This window comes from Pagrus major, chromosome 10 (assembly GCF_040436345.1).
Source record: "Pagrus major chromosome 10, Pma_NU_1.0".
In the NCBI taxonomy this organism is placed as follows: Eukaryota; Metazoa; Chordata; class Actinopteri; order Spariformes; family Sparidae; genus Pagrus; species Pagrus major.
In genome coordinates this window covers 1,081,160-1,107,369 of record NC_133224.1, presented here as the reverse complement: position 1 = coordinate 1,107,369, position 26,210 = coordinate 1,081,160, and the positions used below count along the sequence as shown (strand labels likewise).

Here is a 26,210-nt window from a genome sequence, read left to right as displayed (position 1 = left end):
CGATCAGAAAGAAACTCTGCTGAGGTGGGTGTAATTTAAAAATAAGCTTTCTGAAGATTTATGATTTAGAGATTTATATTTAGTTATTCACATGTATTCACTGTTGAATAGGCAGATTATATTTTATCAATTGCAATTATGTATTACTAAATTGTTGTTATATGACAAATCATTAATTTAAGAGAATTTAAATGTGCAAGGCTTAAAAGAACTTTCTAAAAATTTGTTTCTTGTTCCTTTTTTAAAATTTACCATGAAGTGAATTGTTTTTAGTGAATTATTGCATGTAAATAAGCAAATAAAGTGGAGGGTGTGATCAGTCAGATATGTTTCTGAATTTATATTACTGACACTGACAGAAAACCACCTTTTGGTCATTAAATACTGATTACTTAATCATTAGTTATGATTTACTAATTAGTAACTAATGATTTTAAAGGGTTACTTCTCAGTATTGTGTTTCACTTTACTTGAAGGTACACAGAAAGTATAACTAATGATTAAGTTATTAATATTTTATTTATTCTGTGTCTATATTTGGTTTTAACACTGTGTCCTCATCTGTCTTCAACTCCTGTTTGTTCTCCTTCTCCTCTTCAGACCTCCATGTAAACATGTCAGTCAACTCATCCTCCTTTGACGACGTCTCCTTTGTTCCTCCTCACCTCTCCTCCAACTCCTCCCTCCATCTTCTCTTAAACGACTGCTTCAGTTCCAGACTGAGCATCTTTGTCATCTCTGCTTTCTCCATCACCTACATCCTGCTCCTTCTCCCTCTCCCCATCCTCGTCCTCTACCTGGGTTACCAACAGTGGAGGGAACAGCGCTCCATTTCCATGTCTGCAACAACTCACTGTGACATCATCACCTATCACTCCATTGTCATGCAGCTGGACGAAGTCGTGGGGTTCACACTCTTCTTCTGTGGCGGCTATGTCAAGCTTACGGCGATGATGTTTGCAGGGCTCAGCATCTGGTCTGTCACCTCCCTCGGACAGGGTCTGTTTCAGATGCTGACCTGTGTGATGCGCTACCTGGCTGTTGTTCACCCCGTCACCTACCTGGGACTCAAACAAACAGGCGGCATCAGGATCAGAAACATTGTCATTGGGTGTGTTTGGGCACTTTGCTTTGGATGGCCGGCTGTAATTTATGGGTGCAGCTTCAACTTCAGTGTCATCTTGTATTTCTGCATTGTGACTGTATTCTTAGTTGTCGTCTCTTTTTGCAGCATTTCGGTTCTCTGCGCTCTGAAGCGCCCGGGGCCGGGGGAGGTGGGTGGGAACAGGGAGCGTGTTGACCAATCAAAGCAGAGGGCTTTTCATACCATCATGGCTATAATGGGAGTATTAATGTTCAGCTTTGGGGGATATCTGATTGCCAATGTGATGTACACACACTCTGTATTTAGTGACATGTGTGGGCTGTTGATGTGTACAATTTGGCTCAATCTGCCCATCCGATTGGTTTTGCCTCTGCTGTTTCTACAGCGGGCAGGAAAACTACAATGTTGTAAACAAATCACCAAATCAGGATGAGGGTTGGATCACACGTGAGAGTATCATACCCTAAATTCTCATTTCAAATCGGGTATTCAAATATCTAACGAGAATAGCGCATAACTCCACCAACAGTCCCCTTTTGTACTCACTCACGGATACCAGCCACCCAAACACCCCTGATAATTTCCCATCGAGATCCATGCATTATTCCCTGAGAAATTAACAAAAATGTTGAAGAACATCCTATCTCGCGATGTAGAAGAAAGTAAGAAACAAGTCCTGGATCCGTACCAAAAGTTATTGCAGTTTGTTTTGGGTCGAGAACCATCATGTTAGACTTTTATTTAAAGTTTGGGAATTTACTTTAGTATTTAGTAAGATTTCAGATTATGAATGGATGTGTGCACTTATCAAATTTGCAATATGTATTTTCTCATATTATACTATAATTGCGTCTAACAATATTGATTTACAATAATGACAAGTGTATTTAAACTAAGGAATACAAATAATTAACTGTGTTTGTGTTTTCGTTGTACACTCTATATAGGCCTCTACAAATCATGCAGCACAGATGTCAAACTCATACAGAGATGATTGGTGTAATATTTAAATAATGGTGCTGCTGACCTGCGATCTGACCTCCTGGTGGCTCAATAATACAAAAAATACATTTATCTGTTTTAATTTACCATGTAAAAGGATAATAAAAATATGACTGAAATAGTCCTGCTCTCACCTGTTTGTAACAACTTAACAATTTTTTTTTAAAAAGCTAAGGGTAAATATATAAAAATAATGCAAGTAATTGTGATTTAGAGTCTTGAATATTTGTGTGTTGTATTGCCACAGGGTTTTCATGGAGAGATGCAACACCCTGTAACAACGTAAAGCTACTAAAAGAAAGTTGATTTGTCACGTTAAAAGGAGGAGAGCCTTTTAACTAGACTACACAAACGACCAGACTTTCATTCAGTTTTCCTTCTTTCTTTTAAATTTGTCTTTGTCTTTTTGTCTACCCCACGCAAGCATGGCTCTAATAACAAAGGAAGAGCTGCACCAAAGCAGATCACAGAAAAGTCTCGCTTGAATGTTGAACGAGAATTTAAACGAGATTTGGAGAGGCTGTGCTAAATAAGCAGCTAAGCTATCTGGTCATCTTATTGGACAGATGAAGTTCTAATAACAAGAACATCATGAGGCTTTGCTTGCTAAATGTTATAAATGAGTAGTTAGTTGTTTATTATAAAATTATCTAACACCACATTTATATATTTGCTTGCTAACACTATGACGCTAGTATCAAATGTTAAATTCTGACGTAAAATAGCCGGTAAAATACACTACTCCTCACGCAGTTAGGCACCGAAACAACAACATAACATCCGGTTATGTTGTTGTTTCGGTGTCTAACTGCGTATCTGCTGCGGAAACAATTACTTGCAGCCAGACAGACAGGTGTGTTGGTCTAAATGACCAGATTTGATTTGAATACATGTCTTTGTTTATGAGTCATTTGAGTTCTGTCAAACGTTCATCTTAACGAATGTGATTTAATGAACTGTAGGTCACTACGTTGTCGCCACCAATGTAAATTCAGATGTTGACAAAGGTTTAAGAGGTGTAAGATAATGAAGTTGTGTGCAATAAAAAAGTTAATTTGTGGTAAAAGTTTTTGTATATTACACTTCAATGTAGTACAAAGATATTCTAGTATGATGTTTGACAATAAATGTTAGAATAATTTACTCAGTGTGTTTTCATTGTCCCTGTGATCTGACCTCCCTGTGGCAAAATCATGGGGAAAATAAATTAAACAGTAGAAGTAATACAAATCAGTCTTTATCTCACCTGCTCTTCACCTCCAATCAAAAATCATAATCAACACAGGGAAAAAATGCAAAACAGACACGTTTCCCAAAGCACTCGTGTGGTGTGGTAGCTGCTGTCCTTCATACCTGATGCAAATATGTGTGTGTGTCTGATGTAATCTGTTCATGACTGCAGAGTTCACTGAGTTCACTGATTACCTTTGAATCACATGTGAAGCAGCAGATGATCAGATACCGAAATTAATGCAAGTAAGTTCAGTCAACCCACCGGGACATTTGCAAATTACTTTTGCTGGCTAACTTTAGCTTAGCCCAGGTAACAGTTAGACAACATTTATTGTTGGCTTAAACCAACAGTGTCACAGACGTGGCAAGATTATCAGCCGGATTAGCCCGGGAGTCAGGGATGAATTAGCCGACAACGACAACACAACAACAAGAAAACAAGACATAAACATAGACGCAGGTGTTTTATTTTGAAAATTGACCGGATGCAATCTAGCTGCAGATCTGCTGCTGTAACACAGCTGAGACGAGCCCAGTGGAATCTGAGGGTCGACCGAACGAGGTCAGGTCGTGTAAATTACTTCACATTCTCACTTCAAGTACCTTAAATAACTGCACTTTACTTCACATGTCTATTATGAGCATGTTCACATTAGCATTAAACTCTGTACACTCTTATTTTGAGCCATTTCACATGGCGGCACTAACATGACATTTACATAACTTAGGTAAAAAATAAATAAAAGAAACACGACAATTCAGTCCTATTTATAGAAGGTATGTGAAATGGGTCGAGTGTTCGTGTCACGTCGCAGCCTCCGCCACCAGGTGGCTTTTCATGTGTGTTTTCAGACAGTGACCCTGAGTGAAGGCTTTATCACAGAGGGTACACTTGTACGGTCTCTCCCCGTTGTGGGTCCTCATGTGGACAGTCAGGTAAGTTTTGCGAGCGCATGCTTTCCCACAAATCCCACAAACAAACGGTTTCTGGCCCGAGTGGACCGTCAGGTGGTTGTCCAGATTAACCTTGCGTTTGAAGGACCAGCCACAGTCCGGGCAGCGGTACGGTGTCTCTCCCGTGTGGACCCTCATGTGAATCGTCAAAGGACCCTTGGTGCTGAATCCCTTGCCGCATTCGCCGCAGTGGTACGGCTTCTCGTTGGTGTGCCGTCTCATGTGGATCTGCAGCTCCTTGCTCGTCAGGAACATTTTGCAGCAAACGTCGCAGAGGTACGATCTCTCTCTGTCTGTGTGAATCTTCTTGTGTTGCTTCAGCGTCCCGGGAAGTTTGAAACGCCTCCCGCACACCTGACAGATGTGAGGTCTTTCCTCAGAGTGCGTCATCTTGTGGCGGGATAAAGATCTGTAATCGCTGAGAGATTTACCACAAACGCCACAGAGGCGCGTCTTTTTGTTGCTGTGAGTCCGGCAGTGAACTTTTAACTGCTCCTTCAGTTCAAACACTTTATGACAAGTGAAACATCTGTGCAGCTTACCGGCCTTGTGGAGTTTCTGGTGGTTCTCCAGAGACACCTTCAATGCGAATGCTTCACAGCAAACATCACATTCGTACGGTCTCTCCCCTGAGTGTGCAGCCACGTGCTCATTGAGGCTGGGAACACTGAGGAAAGACTCTCCACAAATGTGACAGTCTTCAGTTTTGTGTTGGCTTTGAAGATGATCCTTCAGCGCCTCCTCAGACTCTGAATGTTCTCCACACACGCCACAAAGACTTTCTGGATCATCCACGTGACTCCAGGCATGTTTAACAAACTTGACTTCTGATTTGTGCAGAGCTCCACAGACTTTACAGGAGAGACAAACATCAGCATTCTCAGTCTTTGTCCGAGTCGTCTTTAAACCAGAACGTCTGACTTTTTGTTTCTTTTTCGTCTTTGACCTCAGTTCCTCGTTGTTCTTGTCTTGTTTCCAATCATCGTCGCTGTCACTCGACTCTCCTCTTTCTTCTTCCTTTTCAATGTCATCTCTACCGTCAGTTTTACTCTCAGCTGCAGTGCAGTCCACAAAGTCCTCAGCCGGTTCTGATGTTCGATGATCCTCATCCTCGCCATCCTGTACGTGTTGTTGTTGTTGTGACGTTGTGCTGCTGGACACTTGACTTCCTTCAGTTCTTCCTTCGACTTCCTGAACAGGGCTGCTGTAGGAATGAAGAGCAAAGATTAAGGGGTACAGAAGTGATGTCAAATCCCTGCAGTCAGGTTCCAACATCTGGTGGAAAGACTGAAACTACGGGAGTGGAGCCTGACACGTTTACCTTGTTTGAGGTCTCGTTTCATCACACGTCAACATGACAGAGGTGGACAGAGAGTCTTCAGTGTTGTTGTCTCCTGTCTGATGAAAATCTTCCTCGTTGGTCTGAAGTTCCTTTTGTGTCTGGAAGATATAAAGAAGTCAGATTTTACCTGCCATCTGTCGTTTTCAACAAAGTGACGCCTACGTTCAAAACCTTTCCAACAGCCAGAAACTGAAAGAAATGCTTCTCTGGTCTGGTTGAACCTGGTGTCAAGATCCTTCCTGAGTGATCCGATCACAAGCGGACACTTTCAAACCCGTCGGTTCACACCTGATATTAAAATATGTATCCACAAATTCTAACTCATTGTCTCCTTCTTGTAAATTCAGCATTAAATGAAAACAGTAAGTTGTGTGTTTCCTTGTAAAAAGTGTCAGTTTGTGGCAGCATGGCTGCACCAGCCTGTCTGCTTCTGTGTCTAAAGTGCTAAAGTCTGACCTGCCAACATTTAGCAGCTGTTTGAACACACTGTTTACACTGATTTCACCATTTACACTCAACTTATGAAAGAAGAAACATTTTATTGATGCTAAACATGTCACATTTTACAGATACACTAAACAGTAACCAGTATAGGCGACTTCTTTGTCCCCAGACTCCCTTAACAAATGTGTCAGTTTAGTGAGTTGTTGAGTTGGAGACACTTTATAAACTGTGTGAAACTCTGTCTCTGACTGATTCTGACTTATTTGTTCCTTCTTGTGAATTCAGCAAATGTTCTACATGAACTTCTTTCTGTCTTTGTGTAGAAACATGGAGTCTGTTTGTCCCAGTGATGTTTATTATGAGCATGTATAGCGGGGAAGTGAGATCAGAGAGCTCTATGTCTTTAATATGACCAACTACCTTCAGTCTGATAAAGAGCGTTGACTTCCCCCATCCTGTGCAGCTGATGTTCCTGCTGATCTCCTCTGGCGTCACTGTCTTTAGTTTCAGAGGCTGTAATCTGCGTCTCTTGTCGGATGTTAACATGTCAAATCGCTTGTCGTCTCCTGACAGCTGGGGGAAGGTGGACTTCAGCAAGTCAAGAAAATCTGCCTCCTGCAGCCCTCGAGGACACTTCAGCTTCAGCAGCGGACATTTCTTAAGAACTGAGAGAGAAAAGAAGGAAACAATGAAGTGAAAACACTTTAGACGCATCAGATTTTATTGTCTTCCAAAGTTTCCTCTTTAGGAACCAGACGACAAGAAGACAGACTCTCTTCACGTCCTGTTAAATTTATTTGACTTTACTCTCACCGCTGTTTGTGAGGACATCAGTCCGACAGTCCTCCAGGATGCGGATCCTGAGCTCTGCATGGCTCTCTGCGTCACTGATCTGAGGTCTGCCAGGCTTCTTCTTCTTCTTACACTGACCTCTGGAGGTAAAAGACCTGAAGTGTTGGAAAAGATAAGAAATACATAATATTAAGCTTCAGACAGCAAAAGTAACTTTATTTTAAACAAATCATATATTTCCTGTGTTAACCTCATGTAAACTTAGTGAGAACTGTGGGAACCTTGCTGGAGTTTGGTTAGTCGGGTCCTCCAGGTTCCCTGGATGCTCAGGGGACTCTTCATCTTCACCCTCCTCTTCCTCGACAGGGAAAAGGCTCCTGCTGCGCTTCACGCCTGGAAAAAATGTGCGATATCAGGAGTTTTATTTTGAAAGATTGAGATAGATGTGACTCACTTAAACTAACTGATTCTCATTAAAAGTGGAAAAATGTTCAAATGAGCCTCCAGTGTGATCAGCTTGATTATAGCACACATATACAGAACTCCTATAGCAAAACCTGCTATTTAAGATTCTCTTAAAGAAAATAAATGAATACATGTGAGGACAGCGTGATTGAACACTGTTATAATCAGCAATGGTGTTTACCCTCAAATTCGGCATACAGAAATCAGCAATATAAATGTGGAAAATAACCATAAATCGGCAGTGCAACCCTGGTTAACATCCCTAATTTGGGAAGATAATTCCAATCAAAAACGGTCTATAATGCGCTTGTTAATCAATTACAGTACTGCCGAATTAAAGACTAAGTCACGTTGATTAAATAAACTCCCATGTTTTTTAACCTGATTCACGCAAATTTCTAAAATAGTAAAGTAAATATTAAATTACACGATATGTTAATGGGGTTCGGCGCGCCCATACCGCAACAAACCCGGTATTTCGCGGATTGTAGTTGTTTGTGACCGACCTGCTCTGAGTCCGAGCTCCGGCTGCAGGAGCTCCTCCAGCTGCCTCCTCTGCCGCTCGATCTCCTGTCTGAAGCCCGAAGCCTCCTCCTCGTACCCGGCGACGATTTTGTCCACAACCGCTAAGATTTCCCGGGAGGCGGCGGCGAGTCTCTCCGCGACGAACCCCCTCAGGCCCGCGGCTTTGGACATGTTACCGACCGTGTCCGCAGCGTCCACCGCGTCTCTGCTCAAACTGGGACCATAGTTCATGTTTTTATCCAAATTTGTTGCATTGTTTACTAGCTAAACGCGTTTCCGGTTTTTGTGCCTCCATAAATGTCTTCCGAGTGGAAACCCGAGCCCCGAGGCAGGAGTTCCGCTTTCTTCTCGTCGTCTTCAGTCATCAAACAAAACGTAAAATAAGAAAATCAATTAAAATAAATAAAGATACAATAAATAAGATTAATAATTATGTCCTTAAAATCTCCAAATTACCACAAACAATGATGATATGTCTTAGTTCTCCTTCAATGTGAAAAATACATTACAAGTTAAAGTCCTGTATTTTAAATCCTGCTTGAATAAAAGAAAGACTATTTTTATTATCAGCTAAATGTGTGTATGATAGTAAAGTTTTTATTACAGACATTATTGCAGTAACCGACCACAAACACTGGGGGGAGCCCCTGCACAGAGCAGCATGCTGGTCACACATTTATCATGGCGGAGACAGACAGAAAATACAAACTGCACATTTTTGATCCAAAGTTTGTCCTCATGATGTGAAGAACAGAAGAAAGCTCGTGTTGTAAAGTAAATTAAGAGCGCTCTCTCCTGTGTGGCGGCCATTTTAGGACTGCTCAGGCTCAGTTTGTCGAGTTACTACAAACGATTTTCAATGAAAAGTGCTTTGAAGCCGTTTTTCAGCCACCCACCTCAAATATGTGATGTCTGATGAACTGATGCACACATTTCTATATTTCAGGCAAACACTTTATGCATTTAACCGCAAATTAAAGTGTCTTTTTAAGCTTCAAGTCTGACGTCGGCGGGGGCTTTCATCGATCTAAAATGGAGTCTGCAGGCTCAGTTGTGCAGTACGACAAATGTGCAAATGTTAGCGTGTTACAATTTTAATAAGTACAGTTACAAATTTTATTACAACATGAAACAAAATCTTAATCTTAATTTTGGAAAGATTTGAGTTTTGGTTCCTGAAAGTTATTTTTTAACATTTTGCTGCTGAGGGACAAAACACCACAGATCTTCAACACTCCTCTTCCTTCGTCTTCTCTCTTTCTATTTTCACCGGCGTGCTCGACTTCCTGGGCTTCTTCTTTGGGACGGGGTCACTTGACTCCCACTGCCGCTGCTGATTGGTCGGTGGGCTGACGCCAGCCTCGCCTCGTCTTCCTTCTGTGACATCATAGTCACGTGACACAGGTTGACTGTTTGCCATGGCGATGGGGGCAGGTGCGGCGTGGTTGGTGTGGAGGTCGAGCAGGTGTCGACAGCGGTTGGTTTTCTCCACCACGGGAACAACCAGGGGGGAGAGTGAGCGAGAACAGTCCAGTGAGGGAGCAGTGCATGCTGGGAGGAGTGGAGGAGGAGGAGGCGGGGCCTGGGGGCGCAGGTCGGATCTGAAGGTGGAGGTGGAAGAGTGTGGCGGAGGAGGCGGGGAGTCTGCGTTCGGGGGTGTTTTGTCCCGGCAGCCATGTTGGGGTTTTGTACGACCGTTGAGTCCGTTTCTCAGCGAGTGTATTCGTACTCTTGTGTTTGCATCATCGTCCTGCTGCCAGAGTGTGTTACCGATCTCCGTGCACATCCGCGTGTGAGCGCTGTGTACGTTTCTGTGAGAGCTTTTGTCCTTGTGTATCTGCGTTTCAGAGTGAACGATCGTGTGCAGGTCAGCGTGTGTGTTTCTGTGGTTGTGTGCGTCTCTGCCGGCGCCAGTGTGCAGCCGTGGGTTTGGGTTGGCGCTGTGGCGGTTTCGGCTGCGCAACGAGCTGAAGACCATGGTGCAGCCCGCTACCGTGCAGCGATGTTTGATCTTCAAGTGGACGGCATTGTAGTGGATCTTCAGCGTTCCTACAAAGAAAGAGGTAAACTGTGAAGTTGGTGCCAAACTGACTGAATTTCTGGGCTGGAAACTACAACTTTAGCCAAAACACGCATCATAACACTCAACGAAAAACTCACTAACACTCACTAACATCTGTCTTTTGTCTTTAATGGGAAAGGGTACAATTGGTATTCAGTAGCAGGTGAAATGACTCTGCAGCAGCTCCGATTGAAACTAATTTTGGCAAATTTTCCAGGATGATGCCTTGACACACCTTGACGTGACGGACACTGGCACATTAATACTTTTACATTCGTGTGCTCGAAAATTATTAAGTTGAAAAAGATTAAGTTGGTTCTGCGTATCTGCAACTCTCAACAGAGATGTAAATGAAACGAGATGTCGATCTTTAGCTACGTCCATCATCAGCTCCAGAAAAAACAACTGAACCTTGTAGGACTAAGACTCTTGACTCAAGACGCTTGAAGATGCATTTACGCTGGATGTGTACAGACTTAAGACCACAACATTCCTACCTTTGTCGTAGAAGCTTTTCCCACAAACGCCACAACAGACCCTCCCCTTACGACCTCCTGCAGGTGAAAAAGAAGACAGGGAGCAGAGGGAAGAGGGGAGAGGACGGAGGGAGGAAGAAAACGAGGAGGTCGGGAGAGGACACAGGAAGGAGGAGGAGAACGATGGTAGAGGATTGAGAGAGAAGGACTTGTGGGAAATCTTCGGAGGGGAGGAGGAAACTGATGGATGTAGTGAGCGGTTTAAGGAAGGAGAGCGTGAGGAGGGGTCCTCCTGGATGGACCTCTGAAGGTTGATCCTCTGGTCGTAGTCGAACTGGGGGTCCTGATGCCGTATCGACAGGACTGGGTTCGGCTTGTCAGGGTCAGATTTGATTCTTAAAGCCAGTTCAACTTTAGGTTGTTGCAGAAGCGGATCATTCTCTTGTTCTCTTGATCCTCCTTCCTGCCTTTGTCTCTCGGCCAGTTTGATCCCACTGGGCTTCCGTAGGCACTGTGTCAGCTTACTGGGAGGAACAAGCTCCTGGTAAAAGAAAAACAAACAAAACCTTCAGATTTAACTTTCTATTTCGGTTGGCAGCCTGTTGTAAAATCTAAGTGGAGGGGTTTATTCATCACCTTGTGGGGGGGAACCAAGCAGTGAAAGGTGGAAGTTGGGAAGTGGAAAGGCAGAAGCAACGACTGTCCACCTGGAAAGTTTTCAAAATGGTGGACAGAGTCGTTGTGCTCATCAGGACCGGTCCTCTTAAATCGGCAGACACCGGCCACCAGAAGCGAATCTCCTCTTGTGTTCCTCAACGTTCCTGGAGATCCCCCGTTCCGCTCGAGGAACGTGCTGAGGTTTGACTGGCAGCTCCTGGAGGCGGGGTTCAGCTCCGGATCAGAGAGGTGATTGGCTGCTGTCAGGCACTGTAGCGTCATCAACTCGACGATGGGTCGTGTCTCGCCAAAGCGAAGGAACTGTTTGAGGATGAGCAGTTCTTCTTCAGGAGTCACCATCAACCAGCGCTCCAACACCTTCCCGCTGGGAAACTGGAGAGAAATAAATGACGACGTGAACAGATGAGCTCGGGAAGCAACTTTTAATCTTTAAATTAAGATTTGAGAGCAGTTGACGATTTACGGCTTGAGCCTGTAAGTTGTGATTGAAAAAGAAGGAAATGAGTTACACAGCTCTCATTCGATGGACGTGTAGTTCAAGTCTTTGGGTGCTAATGCAGAAAGTTTGCAGTTAATAACTTTTGTGGTGTTTCTGCTCGAGGTTTTCTGGAATTGACTCCTTCTAATCAATTTCAGTTTCAATAATCGAAACATCACTGTGTGAGTGTTTACCTGCAGCATGTACCCTCGAACATAATCCCCCAAACTCCAGCCCAGCGTGTGCAGGATGTGTCCGACCTGGAAGAGACAAAAAGTAATCTGTTACACATTAACTGTACTCCACTAAACAAACACTGCTGCTCTGACAAACACACAGTACCTGTACCTGATCTGGGGTGAGGATGCTGTAGAGACGATCCAGCAGTATTTTGAGCCGAACAGGAATGGCCTGAGCTCCGTAGAGGACCAGGGAGCTCAGGTCGAACACCAGCCCAGGAAGGGCCACCTCCACTGGGCCACAGGTGGAGGGCAGCTGGGCCTGAAGATGGAGCTTCTCCACGGCTGCAGAGGAAGACGACGAATAACACTGTCAACTCCTGACGGTTTCTTTTCTCTCTTACCTTTTGTTATTGTTTTAACTCATTGTTTAATATTTGTCCTGTTTTGTTACACACAGCTGCATCTTTTACAAATAAAGTTAATATTATTAATATTATTTTCTCGACAAGGACTCAGATTTTCCTTTTATTTAATAACATGTCTTCATCTGCAAATAGAGAGAAGAACAACTAAAGATATAAATTATCAATGATTAAAAAAATAATAAAATAAAGGAATATAAGTTGTAGTTCAACATGAAAGTTAACCGATGTGCGTCAAAGTGTGTGTGTGTGTGTGTGTGTGTGTGTGTGTTTGTGTGTGCAGATGCTCCCTCCAGATGCTCTTGGTGATGTGATGACAGCGACACCTGACTTCATGTCACCGTAGCGACTGAACACATCTGCACTGTGTGTGTGTGTGTGTGTGTGTGTGTGTGGTCCAACACTGTGTCGTCGTCAAGCTGCAGTTTCTTTTCGACATCAACCCTCAGAGACTAACAGCAGTGTGTGAAACAAAACCAGAATGCAATCATCATTTTCAAACGGACCGTTCACCAACAGTCTGTGTAATAATCTCCTTTAAACAGTCACGTGTCAAACACAGTGTTGAACCTCGCCCCACCCTCACTTGTGTTCGACTGAGCCTTTCAATCATGATGCTATCACCTGTTACCAATGACCCAGTTTATCCCACTGAGCGAAAACATCTCCAAAAGACGTCTTCTCAACATCTTCGACGAGCCAGAATGAAAGTTTTATAGACGTCTTTTCAATGTTCACTATCGATGTCCAAGTGACGTCCTTACAGGGTTCAAAATGACCTTTTATTATGTAATGTGAGAGATCTTTTCAAACTTCAGTCACAGACGTCTGAAGAACTTCTTTTGCTCCAACATTAAAGTTTTTATGACGCCAAATTTTACTTCACGCAGCAAAAACTACAGAGAGGATTTGACCCCTGAGCCTCGACCTCAGTAGCTGCATGAACTTTACCTGGAGAGCTACTTATCAGCTGTGCTAAAAATTCAAGTTTGGTCATCCAACCTGGCAACATAAGCCGACCTGATGAAGGTTGAACAGTTTCAGTCTCACCGTGAGCCACCCAGCCGTGTCCGCAGCGATCACATGACCTGAGCTGAACACTTCCTGGTTTGAAGCACACGCAGCTGCAGCCGGACACAGTACACCTGATGGACTGGAAAACACATAAGGACATTTTCCTGTCATGGACTTATTTATACACGTTATATATGTTTTATTATTTGTAAAGTTCGTTCATGAGTCGTTACCTCTTCAGCGTCTGGAGTCGTCCTCATGTCTCTGTCCTGCAAGTCAGAGCAGAAACATCAGCTCAGCCTCCTGATTGGTCAAATAAAACTGACCCTCCTTGTGATTGGACACTTCAGCCCGTTACCTTCTGCTTTTATTTATTTAATTTTCAGAATGAAACTTTAGCAATGTGAGATTTCTTGGGTTTTGCCATGACAACTGTAATGATTCACTACTGTCAGAGGCTCAAAAGTTATTTAGGAATTAATTGATTTTTCTCAAATAAAAATATTGATTAATTCATTTTAATTAATTTATCCTTAATTTATTAATTGTTCAAACATTTGTCACTTTGAAATATTTCTAGTATTTGTGGTAATTGTTTTTTAATAAACCTTTCATGATTATTATTATTATTTATCTTTTTATGTTTTTAGTTTATTTGGATGTAAATTGCAGATTTAAAAGCATTTTTTTTAAAAACTTTTTTTCCTATTTTCTTAAATTTGTTTGAATCCTTGTCTTTCTTAATAAATAGATCATTAATAATTATATTTTAAAAATGTATATCTTATACATTAAAATAATCACATTTTTATATTTGTACATTTATAGTTTAAACTAGTAAAACATGTTTTATGAATGAAACGTTTGTCATACTAACTTTATCTTTCTTTTATTTAGATAAATGTCGTCCACAGATAAAATATTGATTATTATAAATTGATACGAGCAGCTTTTCTTTTTTTTCTGGCAGCAGAAATCAAAATGCAATTAAAATGTTATTTACATTAAAAGCTGAGGATCCTGAAGTTTCATATCAGATCAGATTATATTACTAATAATAATATTAATAAATAAAACCACACTGACCTGTTAGTTTGTCGTTTCTTGTTTTTCTCCACTGACGATAAAAAAGCAGCTTCACTCCTTCTTCTACATCTCTGCAGCTTTCTGTCTCTATTGTATTTATTTCTTCATCCTGTATCTTCTTCTTTCTTTCTTTCTTTCTTCCTTCCTTCGCCCTTAAATCATTTCCTTCTCTCGTTTCTCTTCCTCTCTCATTTACATCCTCTGAGTTTTTCCTCTTTTTAAGTCTCTCCATCGTCTTGACTCCTCCCTCTGACGGCACTGAATCGATGTGATTGGACGAGGATTGATACGTGGATGTTCAATATCTTCCCTCCTTTTCTCCTTTTCCTTCTTTCATTATGTTGCTGCTCCCAATCTGCTGGCAGACAGTCGTGATGATGATGAAGAAGATGGTGATGATGGTGATGATGAAGATGATGATGGTACAATAATGGCTCAAGTTCAGCCACATTACAAACCACAGACAGGGAGGAGGGTCAGAGGTCAGAGGAGGGAAGAAATGAAAAAGAGGGAAATATTAAAGTGCAACACACGATATCAGCATTTCAAAACATCTGCAGAACATCTGCAGAACATCTGCTCCCACTGTTCACTTTTCACCTGCCGTGCAGAAACTCTTCAGGATGTTCGTCTGTCTCACTGCTCAGCGATGATGAACATCAACTCTTCAGACCGACACATCTTCTGTTTGTGCTACAGCCATCAGATGTGATGATGCACGACAAGAATTCAAGAATTCAAATAGAAAAAGACAAAAAAGGCAAAATGAGTCGACAGTAGATTCGAAGTCGCAGATCTCAGCTTGTGTGTTTGTGGCTTCAGAGTTGTTGTCGACACGCAGCAATTATTTCTGAACCTTCGGTACTTCTCACGATTAATATCACGAAAAAATCTGATGTTTTCAATGAGAAGTCGGGACGATTTTGTCTCGACGTCTCATTGAACATGTTTGTTTTTGAGATGCAAAATAGCGACGTCACAGTCGACATGTTTCTATAAAATGTCGAGCGAATTTGAAGCAAATGTTTGAAAGTTTGCAAAAAATCAAAATGTGAATCTGGTGCATTTCCATGAACTGTTTTGAGCGAATGAACTCGGTTAGGTGAAGCGTGATTTGGTCACAAAAGACAAAAAACACCTCAAGCCTGCAAACAAACTCTCTATGTGAACTAGAGGAAGAGTTGTTTTTATTTTGCTGTTTTCTGAAGTGATATTCTTCAAAATGCTTCATGGAAACTGAGCTGGTGTCTCAGAAAGAACAAAAAACAGGATTTAACACAAACAGAACAGCTCAACCTCAATACACAACAACACAGATCTCGTTCCTCGTGTGTCTTTTGTCTTTGTCTCTAATGTCACAGTTAAAACAGGAGACAGGAAGACGAGCTGGGACAGAACAACGGTTTCTGGACCGGTTCCTGTAAAGAGATGAAAGTTGATGCACCTGGACTCGCTCTCTGTTTCTTGAGGCTTGGGTAACTGTCCTTGGGGTGTCCATCAGCCTGCGTGTCCCCTGGGAAACAGCTCCCCTGTGGGAGGAAGGTTCCCCCCTGAGGCTCAGATTGAATCAGGGTGACAGTAGGGCAGCTGGCCTGCCGCCACGACCACGCAACAAAACACACAAGGTTAAATGAATCACGGCGTCCGACACGTCTTTGTGTCTACAGCAAGTTTTCATGACAAGAACTCACAGCGTTTATGTGGAAACAAATATGTTCACGAGCTGAAACAGGAAGAAAGATCCAACTGACAAGATGTTTCCTTTAGGTTTGCTGTGAGCTGTTGTGTTGTTGTGTTGTTGTGTTGTTGTGACACTGTCACAGGTTCGATTCCCTACAACGTTCCTGTTTGAGCGTCTCGGAGCAACAAAAGTTAAAAACCTGAAGAAAAATGTAAAAAACGCCGTCAGAACAAACAAAAGAGACAGAAAAGTGAAATCTGACAGTTTTTCTCCCCCGGAGCAGAAATGACCTGAAAACTTCCTAATATTGTTGATCTGAGGTGTAAACACACACACACACACACACACACGCAAACACACACACACTCACACACACACACACACACACACACACACACACAGTGAAGGTAGGGCTGTTGGACAGGCTTCGTGTCTGCTGGGAGCTGGTGGACCTCTTTCCTGTTTTGATGTCGTACTAATTAGAATATCAGACGATAACGCTCTGTTAGTGTGTGTGTGTGTGTGTGTGTGTGTGTGTGATCACCGTTCGTTGACACACTTCCCAACCAGAACCTCTCAGAGGGGTCGTGTTTGAAACGCAGCAGCGGTACCACCTCCTCGCTGTCCTGACTCTGTGTGTGTGTGTGTGTGTGTGTGTGTGTGTGTGTGTGTGAGTGTGGTGTGTGTGTGTGTGTGTGTGTGTGTGTGTGTGTGTGTGTGTGTGAGTGTGTGTGTGTGTCCTGGTCCTGTGTTCTTGGCTCGTTCTGCTCTAAACTCACTGAACCAGGTCACACTGTTTGTTCGACACCGAAATCAACAAAGCAGGAGGAGGAAACTCCGACAGCGTCGACGGTTGAAGGTTTGAACGTCGTCGCTGCTGCTTCCATCCGACTTCACCGCGATGACATCAGTCGATAGATCATCATCACACATCGACAAACATTTATAAGGAACAGTTCACCGTCCTGGGACAGCGTGTCTGCACCAGGAGGGAAAAAACCCAGACGAAGCTGGAGGCGAGTTTGACGAAGAGAGAACAGAACAGGTTTGGCTCCTGGCTGAACCCGCGAGGCTTCACTGAGCTAACAGAAGCTAACTACATTTAGCAGCAGTTAGCGCTTACTTTAGCAACAAAGCTAACAGCATCTGTCTCCCGGGAAACTCCATAAATCACCTCGGTGCTGTAAACTGACCTCCGTCAGATGTGTTCATTGTGAAGCTGCTGGTTGTCAGGACCTTTGTACTGTTCGGCAACACCTGGAAATATGTTCTCTATGAAACACGACCCAGTTTCCTCCAAATCACTGAGTACAGTTACAAAGTTGTGTTTTTGGACCGTAAGCTGTGAGTCCCGGTCCCGAGCATCAACTCGGTCATACATTCATGGCAGCATTGTAAAATAAAGAAAGCGTTTATCGGTTGGTTGAAGGACGCCGTGGGCCTCGATGGTCTCAATCCAGAGCTTTCTCCTCCAGTGACGACCCAGGACCCGTTTGACAGATAGGGCATCTATCAATCCAGCGCCACGTCACTGAGTTTCTCTTCTGAGTCTCTTTCCCTGCTCGTCACGTACTTTGGTACCGTGGGTCGGGTCGGCCGGTTGGGAAATCTACGTCCTTTTAACCAGGTTGCAGAAGTTGTTTTCGTCTTCAGCTCTCAGCCAAACATTCCCAGTTTCATAAAAAGCTGCAGCCTGGTCCTTTAAAAAAACAAAATGGAGCTGGCAGGACGTGTTTTTCCCTCTCTGTCACTTTTCTGTCATTTGTCACCACAAACGTCGGCGTCAGCGGCTCCAGAGGGGGATTTTACATGAAACTGAGTGTGTGTGTGTGTGTGGTGGATATTATGTATTAACGGGACATTTTAGGCCTCTTTAGTGTGTGTGTGTGTGTGTGTGTGTGTCGCCTCACATATGGTTTGACTGTCAGAGTGTGTGTGTGTGTGTGTCCTCTCTTTCTTCCCTTCCTCCCCTCCGAGTGTGTGTGTGTGTGTGTGTGTGTGTGTGTGTGTGTGTGTGTGTGTCGCCTCACATATGGTTTGACTGTCAGAGTGTGTGTGTGTGTGTGTCCTCTCTTTCTTCCCTTCCTCCCCTCCGAGTGTGTGTGTGTGTGTGTGTGTGTGTGTGTGTGTGTGTGTGTGATCCGCCCCCCTTTATATCTGTGTCATTGCTCCACCCGAGTGTGAGGGTTTCTCTTTGTAGCGAGTCCAACTTGGCGCCGAGGCAGTCGCTGTTGGGAAAAGTGTGTGTTTAAGTGTGTGTGTTGTCACAGGTACAACTAGGACAGCAGGCAGGGAGGAACAAGGACGACGAGATGAAACGTAAAAGTTTTTCCGGATTAAAAATCGGCGGTGAATATTCATGAGGCAGATCCAGAACAAAAACAGGACGCTGACATGTTTCAATTCAGGGTTTATTTTGTGTGTGTGTGTGTGCTTTATTTAAATTTTACTTCAAACTCAGAAACACATCGTCTCAGTTTCGTCCTGTCGGCCACTCGGCTCTGATATTCAATGAAAAGACGCCTCGTTCAAGCGTTTAATCCTGTTATGATTTCAGGAGCGAGTCGAGGATTAAAGTCACTTCAGTTCGTGGAACAAAGTGACGACAGATTCTGCTCCATTCTTGAACCAATAACGTGGGATTAAGTTGTTTTTCTGACACTTTGTGGTGTCAGAGTCGAGTGTTTTGCTGCTTTACCTCCAGCACATGCTTGTTTTTAGCTTCTCTACAGTTTTCTAAAGGCTGCTGATGAATAAACATGGCTGTGGTGACATTAGCTGAGACATCAGACAAATAGAAAATGTGAAGCCGCATTTTCATCTACTGGAAAATTAATCAACAAAAACGAGGCTACGCAAAGTGTAGTGTCATCCGAAGTTCAGGGCACAAAGAAGTCGACGTTTTAAAGAAAAAACAAAACCGGTTGCTTCTTCTGTCTACGAGATAATCTGGAAGCGGGAATTTTATGGGAACGTTCAGTAAGAAAGAGCTGATGTGAGTCGAGCTGGATGCCGCTGGTCCACTGAGACGCTGCTGCTGCCACAGCTGAAGAGGTCGGTGTGTTTACTGGGGAAACTACAGTTCATAATCTGCTGTATCAGCTCCACCGCCGGCTGTTTGTTTTACAAACCAACACGATCCATTAACACCAGACAACCACCGAACATACAGTGAGGAAACAGCATGCTAGCTAACGGTAGTCTCTTGTGCGGTGTGATTAAACAGTAACCTGTGGCCTGCTGGGCTCATCAGATCACAGGGTCACGACAAAAAGTGTACTAAGATTTATTATTTAGTTTTTTTGATGGGAATAAGGCGCCTATTACATGAACTCCGCCACTTTTCTAACCTCTCACTGAAAAAGTTGTTGGATGTAGCACCAGGACCAGGACCAGGACCAGGAGCAGCGGAGCGGTGGCCCAAAGCTGTTTGACTGTGAAGCTCCAGAAATGTTTTGTGGGATACGAGACTTCACCTGACTTTATATCATCAGGAGGAGATGATGACTGGATTTTACAGTTTGGGTGAACTGCTCCTTTAAACATTTGACTCATCCACAGTCTCCCAGACTGAAGTGAGCGTGTTCACACTGCAGACAGAGATCAGTTCCTCCCCTGATGCAGACTTCGTGTTGTGGTCATTTAAAGCAGCTCCAGAAGCAGCAGAAGTCTCTGATCCCGTTGTGTCGCTCGGCGCCGGAGCGTCTCTTTGTTTTGGGATTAGCGGACTGAATTCATCGTCTCTCCGCCTGCTTCACATTTGTCACTTCAGCTTCATCGGGAATTAAAAGTTAATCTGTCGTTTGAGAGCGGGACAAACTCTGACCGCTTCACGCTGGACGTCTCCCGCTCAGCGGAAACACCAGAGTCAGCGAGTCCTGTCGCTGATGCTAAGCTAAGCTAGCCGCTCCATTGAAATCGACTGACAGGAGAGTCAACAGATGCAGAAGGAGACGAGGAGATTTAATGGCTCCAGTCACAGCGGTTACTGTCAACGTCAGGAAGTTTTCTAAGAGCTGGGAAACAAAACTGAGTATGAGAGAGTACGGTGGCCCAGAGAGCTCAAACACATCAGCCTGACAACATGTGCAGCTTTGAGAAAGTGAAGAAGGGAGAGGAGAGAAAACAACAAACATCTCTGAAGAAGAAGAAGAAGAAGAAGAATCCTGTTTGGCTGAATCAGCACAAGTGTGTGTGTGTGTGTGTGTGTGTGTGTGTGTGACAGCAGATTAAGTCACACACACACACACACACACACACTCACAGCCTGAGGGTGTGTGAGCGTCAGGACGTTCAGATTTAATAGAAACCCTCAGAGACACTCGGTGCTGATGCAGCAGCAGTTTGCTCCACATTAAACTTCTCACTCTGAGTTAAATCCTGATGTCACAGTGTAGAAAATGACATCGTCCACGTATCGATGTGTTCACTGTAAACATCACCTTCACTGTGATGTTCAGTCTGACGGCAGGCTGCAGTTTCAAACTGGGACTTAGATCTGGCTTTTATTGACGGTCTGAAGAGTGAAGTGTTAATAACGATATTATAATGTTAATTATGCTGTTATTGACACTTTAACAGCCTTTTTAATGTTAATAAGCATCTGATAAAGACTTTGTTACATGTTGTCTAACTGTTACTCCAAGTGTTGCCAAAAAAACGGCAAAATGAAAATAAATAAAGACAGAAACCAGATTATTGAAGTGATGCACATACACACAGATTAACAGTAATCAGATTACTACAGTGCTTTAAACATCACAGACTGAATCAAAACATTTGTGACATTTTTTCTGTCAAAAAAAACCCCAAAACACGGTCAATGTTTACAAGAGCAGGAATATTTTACTGAAGGTTAAAACCAGCTGCTGCTCTGACACACACACACACACACACACACACACACACACACACACACACACACACACACACACACACACACACACACACACACTACCATATGTCTGTCTGTCACCAACCAGCTGTGAGTGTAACTCAGATAAAACAGTTTGTTTCCTGCAGCCGACGACGACTTCACATCTTTCCAGGACTTTTTATAACCTCAACACACAAGTTCTCAAGACTTTTCCAAGACTTTCCAAAACTGACTCTTCAATTTTATACACTTCCTGGTCAATAATACTCCAGGATCTCCAGGATCTCCAGGATCTCCAGGACGTCTCGATGGGCTCGTCTGACTTCCTGTCCGTCTTTCTATCTTCTCCCTCCTCTGTTCTTCTTCGTGGTTTTCTCCTCCTGCGTCTTGGTCCTGGAGGGTTTGGAGCGGGGTGGTGAGGGGGCGGGGCTCTGCAGAGAGGGGGCGGGGTCTGCTTGGGAGGGGGCGGGGTTTAAACAGATCGGGGGTTCTTTGGACAAATCCGAGAAGGGAACAGGTTGTGAGGTTTCTACGTCAGAGAACGGAGACATTTCAGGAAACTCAGCCACCTGGAAGACAAAGAAAGTGAAATCATTATTATTGTTTTATTATTATTGTTTTTTTACAAACACGTCACATTAAAGAGGCTGAAAATATTTTAAACGTTATCGTGATGAGTGACTTTAACGAGCATTTCATCATAAAAACAAAAATGATCTGTACGATATGAAAATACAAAAATATTTAATTTATACTAAAGCGTCTCACAGGGACGTAGGCCAGGTTGTCACGGAGACAGACGTCCTGCAGCTCGCTGCGCAGCGCGGTCACGTGACTGCGGTGGGCGGAGACTTCCTGCTCCAGCCAGTCGATCCTGGAGCTGCAGGTGTGGTAGAGCTGAGCGACGGTGGAGAGGAGACTCTGCAGAGACAGGGACGAGTCATGGAGGACGGACGCTACAAAGACAGACAGAGAACACAGTCTCCCTCTTGTCTTACCTGACACGCTGCCGTCTCAGCAGCTCCCATGATGCTCTCTGCTCCGCCCAGCTCCAGGTGTTCCCTGAGTAACGGCAGAGGGCGGGGCTGAGCCGACAGGGAGCGACGTGATTGGATGAGACTGTCTCTGACCTCCTTGTAGCTCGTCTCTGCAGCCTTCATGTTGCTGATCAGACAATCTTTACGTCTGTGAAGAGACAAAATATTAAAATAAAGATGAATCTGTAAAAACTCCTCATGAAGCTTCAGCACCTCCTCTACCTGAACACACAGGTGAGTGTTACCTGCCGGCGTCCCTCAGCTCCTCCTCCACCTGCCGCAGTCTGTCCTCCAGCTGCTTCCTCTCCCTCTGAACCCCCGACAGGTGCTTACCCAGAATCCTCAGCGAGCGCTCCTTCCGACTCACCTCCTGCCGAGCCTCCGACAGAGACTGCACAGAGGAGCCCGTGTTAGGAGTTAGGAATTAGCCGTTAGTCACTGATCACTGCGATACTGAAGAAAAGCTAAAAACATGAGGATTCTTAAGGGAGTTCTGAATGGTCTCTCTTCTGTTTCTTGGTGTTTTTATTCTCAGGCCTCCTCACCTGTGAGGTCTGGCTGAGTGTGTGTTGTGTGTTCGTCTGCTCTGAGGTGTGTGTGTCGACTCGGAGCTGCAGTGTGTGCAGCCGGTCCGTCTGTTCCTGGATGAGCGTCTGAGCTTCCTGTTCTCTGCTCAGGGCCTGACGGAGCTCCACACACACACTGTTGAAGCGCTCAGCTGGGGCCTACACACACACACACACACACACACACACACACACACACACACACACACACACACACACACACAGTGAGGTGTGTGTGTTCATCAGACAGATGTGTGTGTACTGGTGTGTGTGTGTGTGTGTTGAGCCTCACCGTCCTGCTCGTCTCCTCTCTCTCCTGTCGCAGGCCTTTCTTCAGATTGGCCACCTCCAGCCTCAGGCTCCGCCTCTCCACCTCGGCCGAGTGCAGCCGTTGGCTGAAGAGCAGGAAGTGCTGCTGGAGGGTCGACACCAGGGCCTGATGGGAGGACACACAGGGGTCAAAGGTCGGCCGGTGGTGATTAACACAAGCAGCGACAAAGTGTTTTTTCTAGAAGTTCCTGAGGTGAAGACACAAAACAACAACAAAGAGACACAAAACCACAGCAAAGAGACACAAAACAGCAACAAAGAGACACAAAACAACAACAAAGAGACACAAAACCACAACAAAGAGACACAAAACAGCAACAAAGAGACACAAAACAGCAACAAAGAGACACAAAACAGCAACAAAGAGACACAAAACAACAACAAAGAGACACAAAACCACAACAAAGAGACACAAAACAGCAACAAAGAGACACAAAACAACAACAAAGAGACACAAAACAGCAACAAAGAGACACAAAACAGCAACAAAGAGACACAAAACAGCAACAAAGAGACACAAAACAGCAACAAAGAGAGAGGTGTGTGTTGCTGACTGACCTTCGTGTCGGGCTGTGGGGGCGTCAGTCTGCTCAGGCCGAGTCTCAGCCGGCTGCTCAGCGTGTCCTCGTCCAATCTGCAGTGAGATGGACTGGACACCGCTTCTGATTGGTCGAGGAGGTGACCCAGGAGGCGGGACAAAGCAGAACGTGAAGCTGACATCACGTCTGGAGGGGAGGAGCCTGGAGAGACGTACAGTGAAGTGTCATGATGTCATGACGACAAAACTGAGCCTGTAAAGTTGTTTCTATAAATATGTATTACCAGTGTGTGACAGCGCCCCCTGCAGGTCGGCCACGGAGGACAGAATGGCGGCGGCGAGAGATTTAGAGCGAAGCCAGCGAGCACACACACCTTCACGCCCTTCATCATCATCATCATCGTCTTTAGCTGAAACACAAATTTAAGAAGAAAACAGACAAAATGTTGTGTTTAATAAAAACAGATGAATCGATCAACAGTTTTAAAACTAAACCGACCTCCCACCTGTTCTCACTGCGTCCTGACCCTTCTGTGTTGCCGTAGTCGTTCCTCCACACACACACACGGCCGGCCCGCCTCCTCCCACCTCCACCCGAAACAACACGGTCGTCTGTTTGGCCAGAACACGCCACCTCCTCACCGCCAGCACCACACACACACTCCTCCTCCACCGCCTCACTGCCCTGCTCCTCTGCGCTCGTCTTCGTCCCTCCTCCGCCTCCTCCTCGTCTTCCTCACCTCCCAGGGCTCCGGCCAGCCTCCTCACCTCCTGCTCCAGCGCCTCCCTCTCTGCCAGCCGTCTGGACAGCAGTGTTTTCTGGTTGCAGAGCGTTTGCAGACGGCGCTGTGAGTGTTTCAGCGCTCCGGCCAGCAGAGCGCAGGCCGACAGGAAGGAGGCCGACTCCCTGCGGCTCCGGGAGAGGAGGCCCTGCAGCCGCGAGAGGTCGGAGGTCACAGAGGAGGCGTGGAGCTGCAGAGAGGAGGCGTGATCACGAGGGAGTCGCACTGAGAGCGACACACCTGGGAAACAGAGCAGGTACGTGATCAGATGCTTTTCACAGCAGAAGAAGAAGAAAGCGCTTTAAGAAATCCATCATAGTTTCCATGTTTTTCCTTTTGTGTCTTTTGTTAAACTTGTTCTTCTTTCATCAGCAGCTGCTGTGAACTCGTTCTGTCCTCACGGGGACAATAAAGTTAAAGTGATGATTTGAATTTCTGTCATCACTTCATGGACGAGTCGACAAAAGGACAGTCGACTGAAACGTCTTCGTCTGCTGATTCAGCTCTGCAGGGAGACACGACTGACTGACGCTCAGATCTGAGATATAAAAACACCTGAGGGTGTGTGTGTGTGTGTGTGTGTGTGTGTGTGTTACCTGCAGCTCGTTCTGCAGCTGTGTCACAGTGTGTGTGTGTTGGCTGCTCCACACCTCCTCCCTCTTCCTCACGCTCTCCTCCAGACGAGACAACACACACTCCTGACTGCGCTGCAGCTCGCGCACACACACACTCTTCTTCTCACACACACTCTGCAGGTGGGCGATCTACAGAGAGAGAGAGAGAGAGAGAGAGAGAGAGAGAGAGAGAGGGAGAGAGAGAGGGAGAGAGGGAGAGAGAGAGAGAGGGAGAGAGAGAGGAGGCTGGTCACGTTCAGTTTAACCTGAGTGATCTGATCACAAGTGTATACAATATAAATATAATATACAAAATACACACGTACGTCACGGAAACAGATACGTTTTTTACACAAATAAACATCTTCATGTTGAACATTTGCTGAATTTACAAGAAGGAACAAATAAGTCAGAATCAGTCAGAGACAGAGTTTCACACAGTTTATAAAGTGTCTCCAACTCAACAACTCACTAAACTGACACATTTGTTAAGGGAGTCTGGTGATGTTGAGGTTACTAACACACACACACACACACACACACACACACACTGTTCACCTTGTCGTTGGCCATCCGGAGGTCAGAGGTCAGCAGGTCAACCTGTTCGTTGATGATGTCACTCAGCTCCTTCCAGGTGAAATTACCCAGGATGCTCTGGGACTGATTGAGGAGGACGCAGCCGGCCAGCAGGCGCTGGTAGATACAGTAGAGGAAGGACAGACGGGCCTGACACACACACACACACACACACACAGTATGATATAGTTTTATAGGATTTACTCAGCATCATAAACTGTTTAATTAAATGTGTTGAACATAATGACATTACAGCAACACACAGAGAAAGACGAGGAGAGACAGGGAGGAAGAGTTTTCCTCCGACCAGTGAAAGTTTTAAATAAATGTGACTGTAGACACAAATAATCACCTTTGACTCTTTCTGGTAGTCGTCTGTTATCTTCTGCACCTCTGCTGTCTTCTCCTCCCTCTCTCTCACCCTCTCTCTCTCCTTCTCCTCCCTCTCTCTCTCCCTCTCCTCCCTCTCTTTCACCCTCTCTCTCTCCCTCTCCTCCCTCTCTCTCTCCCTCTCCTCCCTCTCTCTCTCCCTGTCTCTCTCCCTCTCCTCCCTCTCTCTCTCCCTCTCCTCCCTCTCTCTCCCCCTCTCCTCCCTCTCTCTCTCCAGCTCGGCCTGCAGACCTCGGCTCTGCGTCGACCAATCAGAGCTCTCCTGGCGCAGGCGAGTCACTTCCTGCTCCAGTCTGGTCAGCACCTGCCGTGACTCCTGCAGAAGACAGGCGAAGAGTCTGGTGAAGTCTGGTGTTAAAACGAGTGTTTTTCCTCTGAGGTTTGGTGTGGGATCAGATGTACCTCCAGCTGTGTGCTCTGGTCTGAGGTCAGCTGTCGGAGCGTCTGGTTCTCCTGCTGAAGCTTCTCTGACGCAAACAGCAGATCCTCAACCTGCAGGAGGACACACAGATTACCTGTGTGTGTGTGTGTCTGTGTGTGTGTGTGTGTGTGTGTGTGTC

General features: G+C 44.8%; 1 protein-coding gene and 1 pseudogene across 2 annotated transcripts; both read right to left on the bottom strand.

The window, feature by feature from the left end:
• Positions 1 to 3,794: 3,794 nt before the first annotated feature.
• LOC141003487 (uncharacterized) lies at positions 3,795 to 8,139 on the bottom strand. Of its 2 annotated transcripts, none has more exons than XM_073474838.1 (6): positions 7,844 to 8,139; positions 7,154 to 7,265; positions 6,894 to 7,027; positions 6,501 to 6,745; positions 5,616 to 5,734; positions 3,795 to 5,498 (listed from the first exon to the last, which is right to left on the bottom strand). In XM_073474838.1, exons 1-6 carry the CDS (start codon positions 8,091 to 8,093, stop codon positions 4,145 to 4,147), a joined length of 2,214 nt encoding a protein of 737 aa, XP_073330939.1. In that variant the 5' UTR covers positions 8,094 to 8,139; the 3' UTR covers positions 3,795 to 4,144. The 2 variants fall into 2 exon arrangements, with proteins under 2 accessions (XP_073330939.1, XP_073330940.1); XM_073474839.1 differs by having other exon boundaries at positions 3,795 to 5,495; positions 7,844 to 8,115.
• Positions 8,140 to 20,736: 12,597 nt separating this feature from the next.
• The window catches only part of LOC141003533 (uncharacterized), a 9,624-nt pseudogene continuing 4,150 nt past the window's right edge, over positions 20,737 to 26,210 (bottom strand).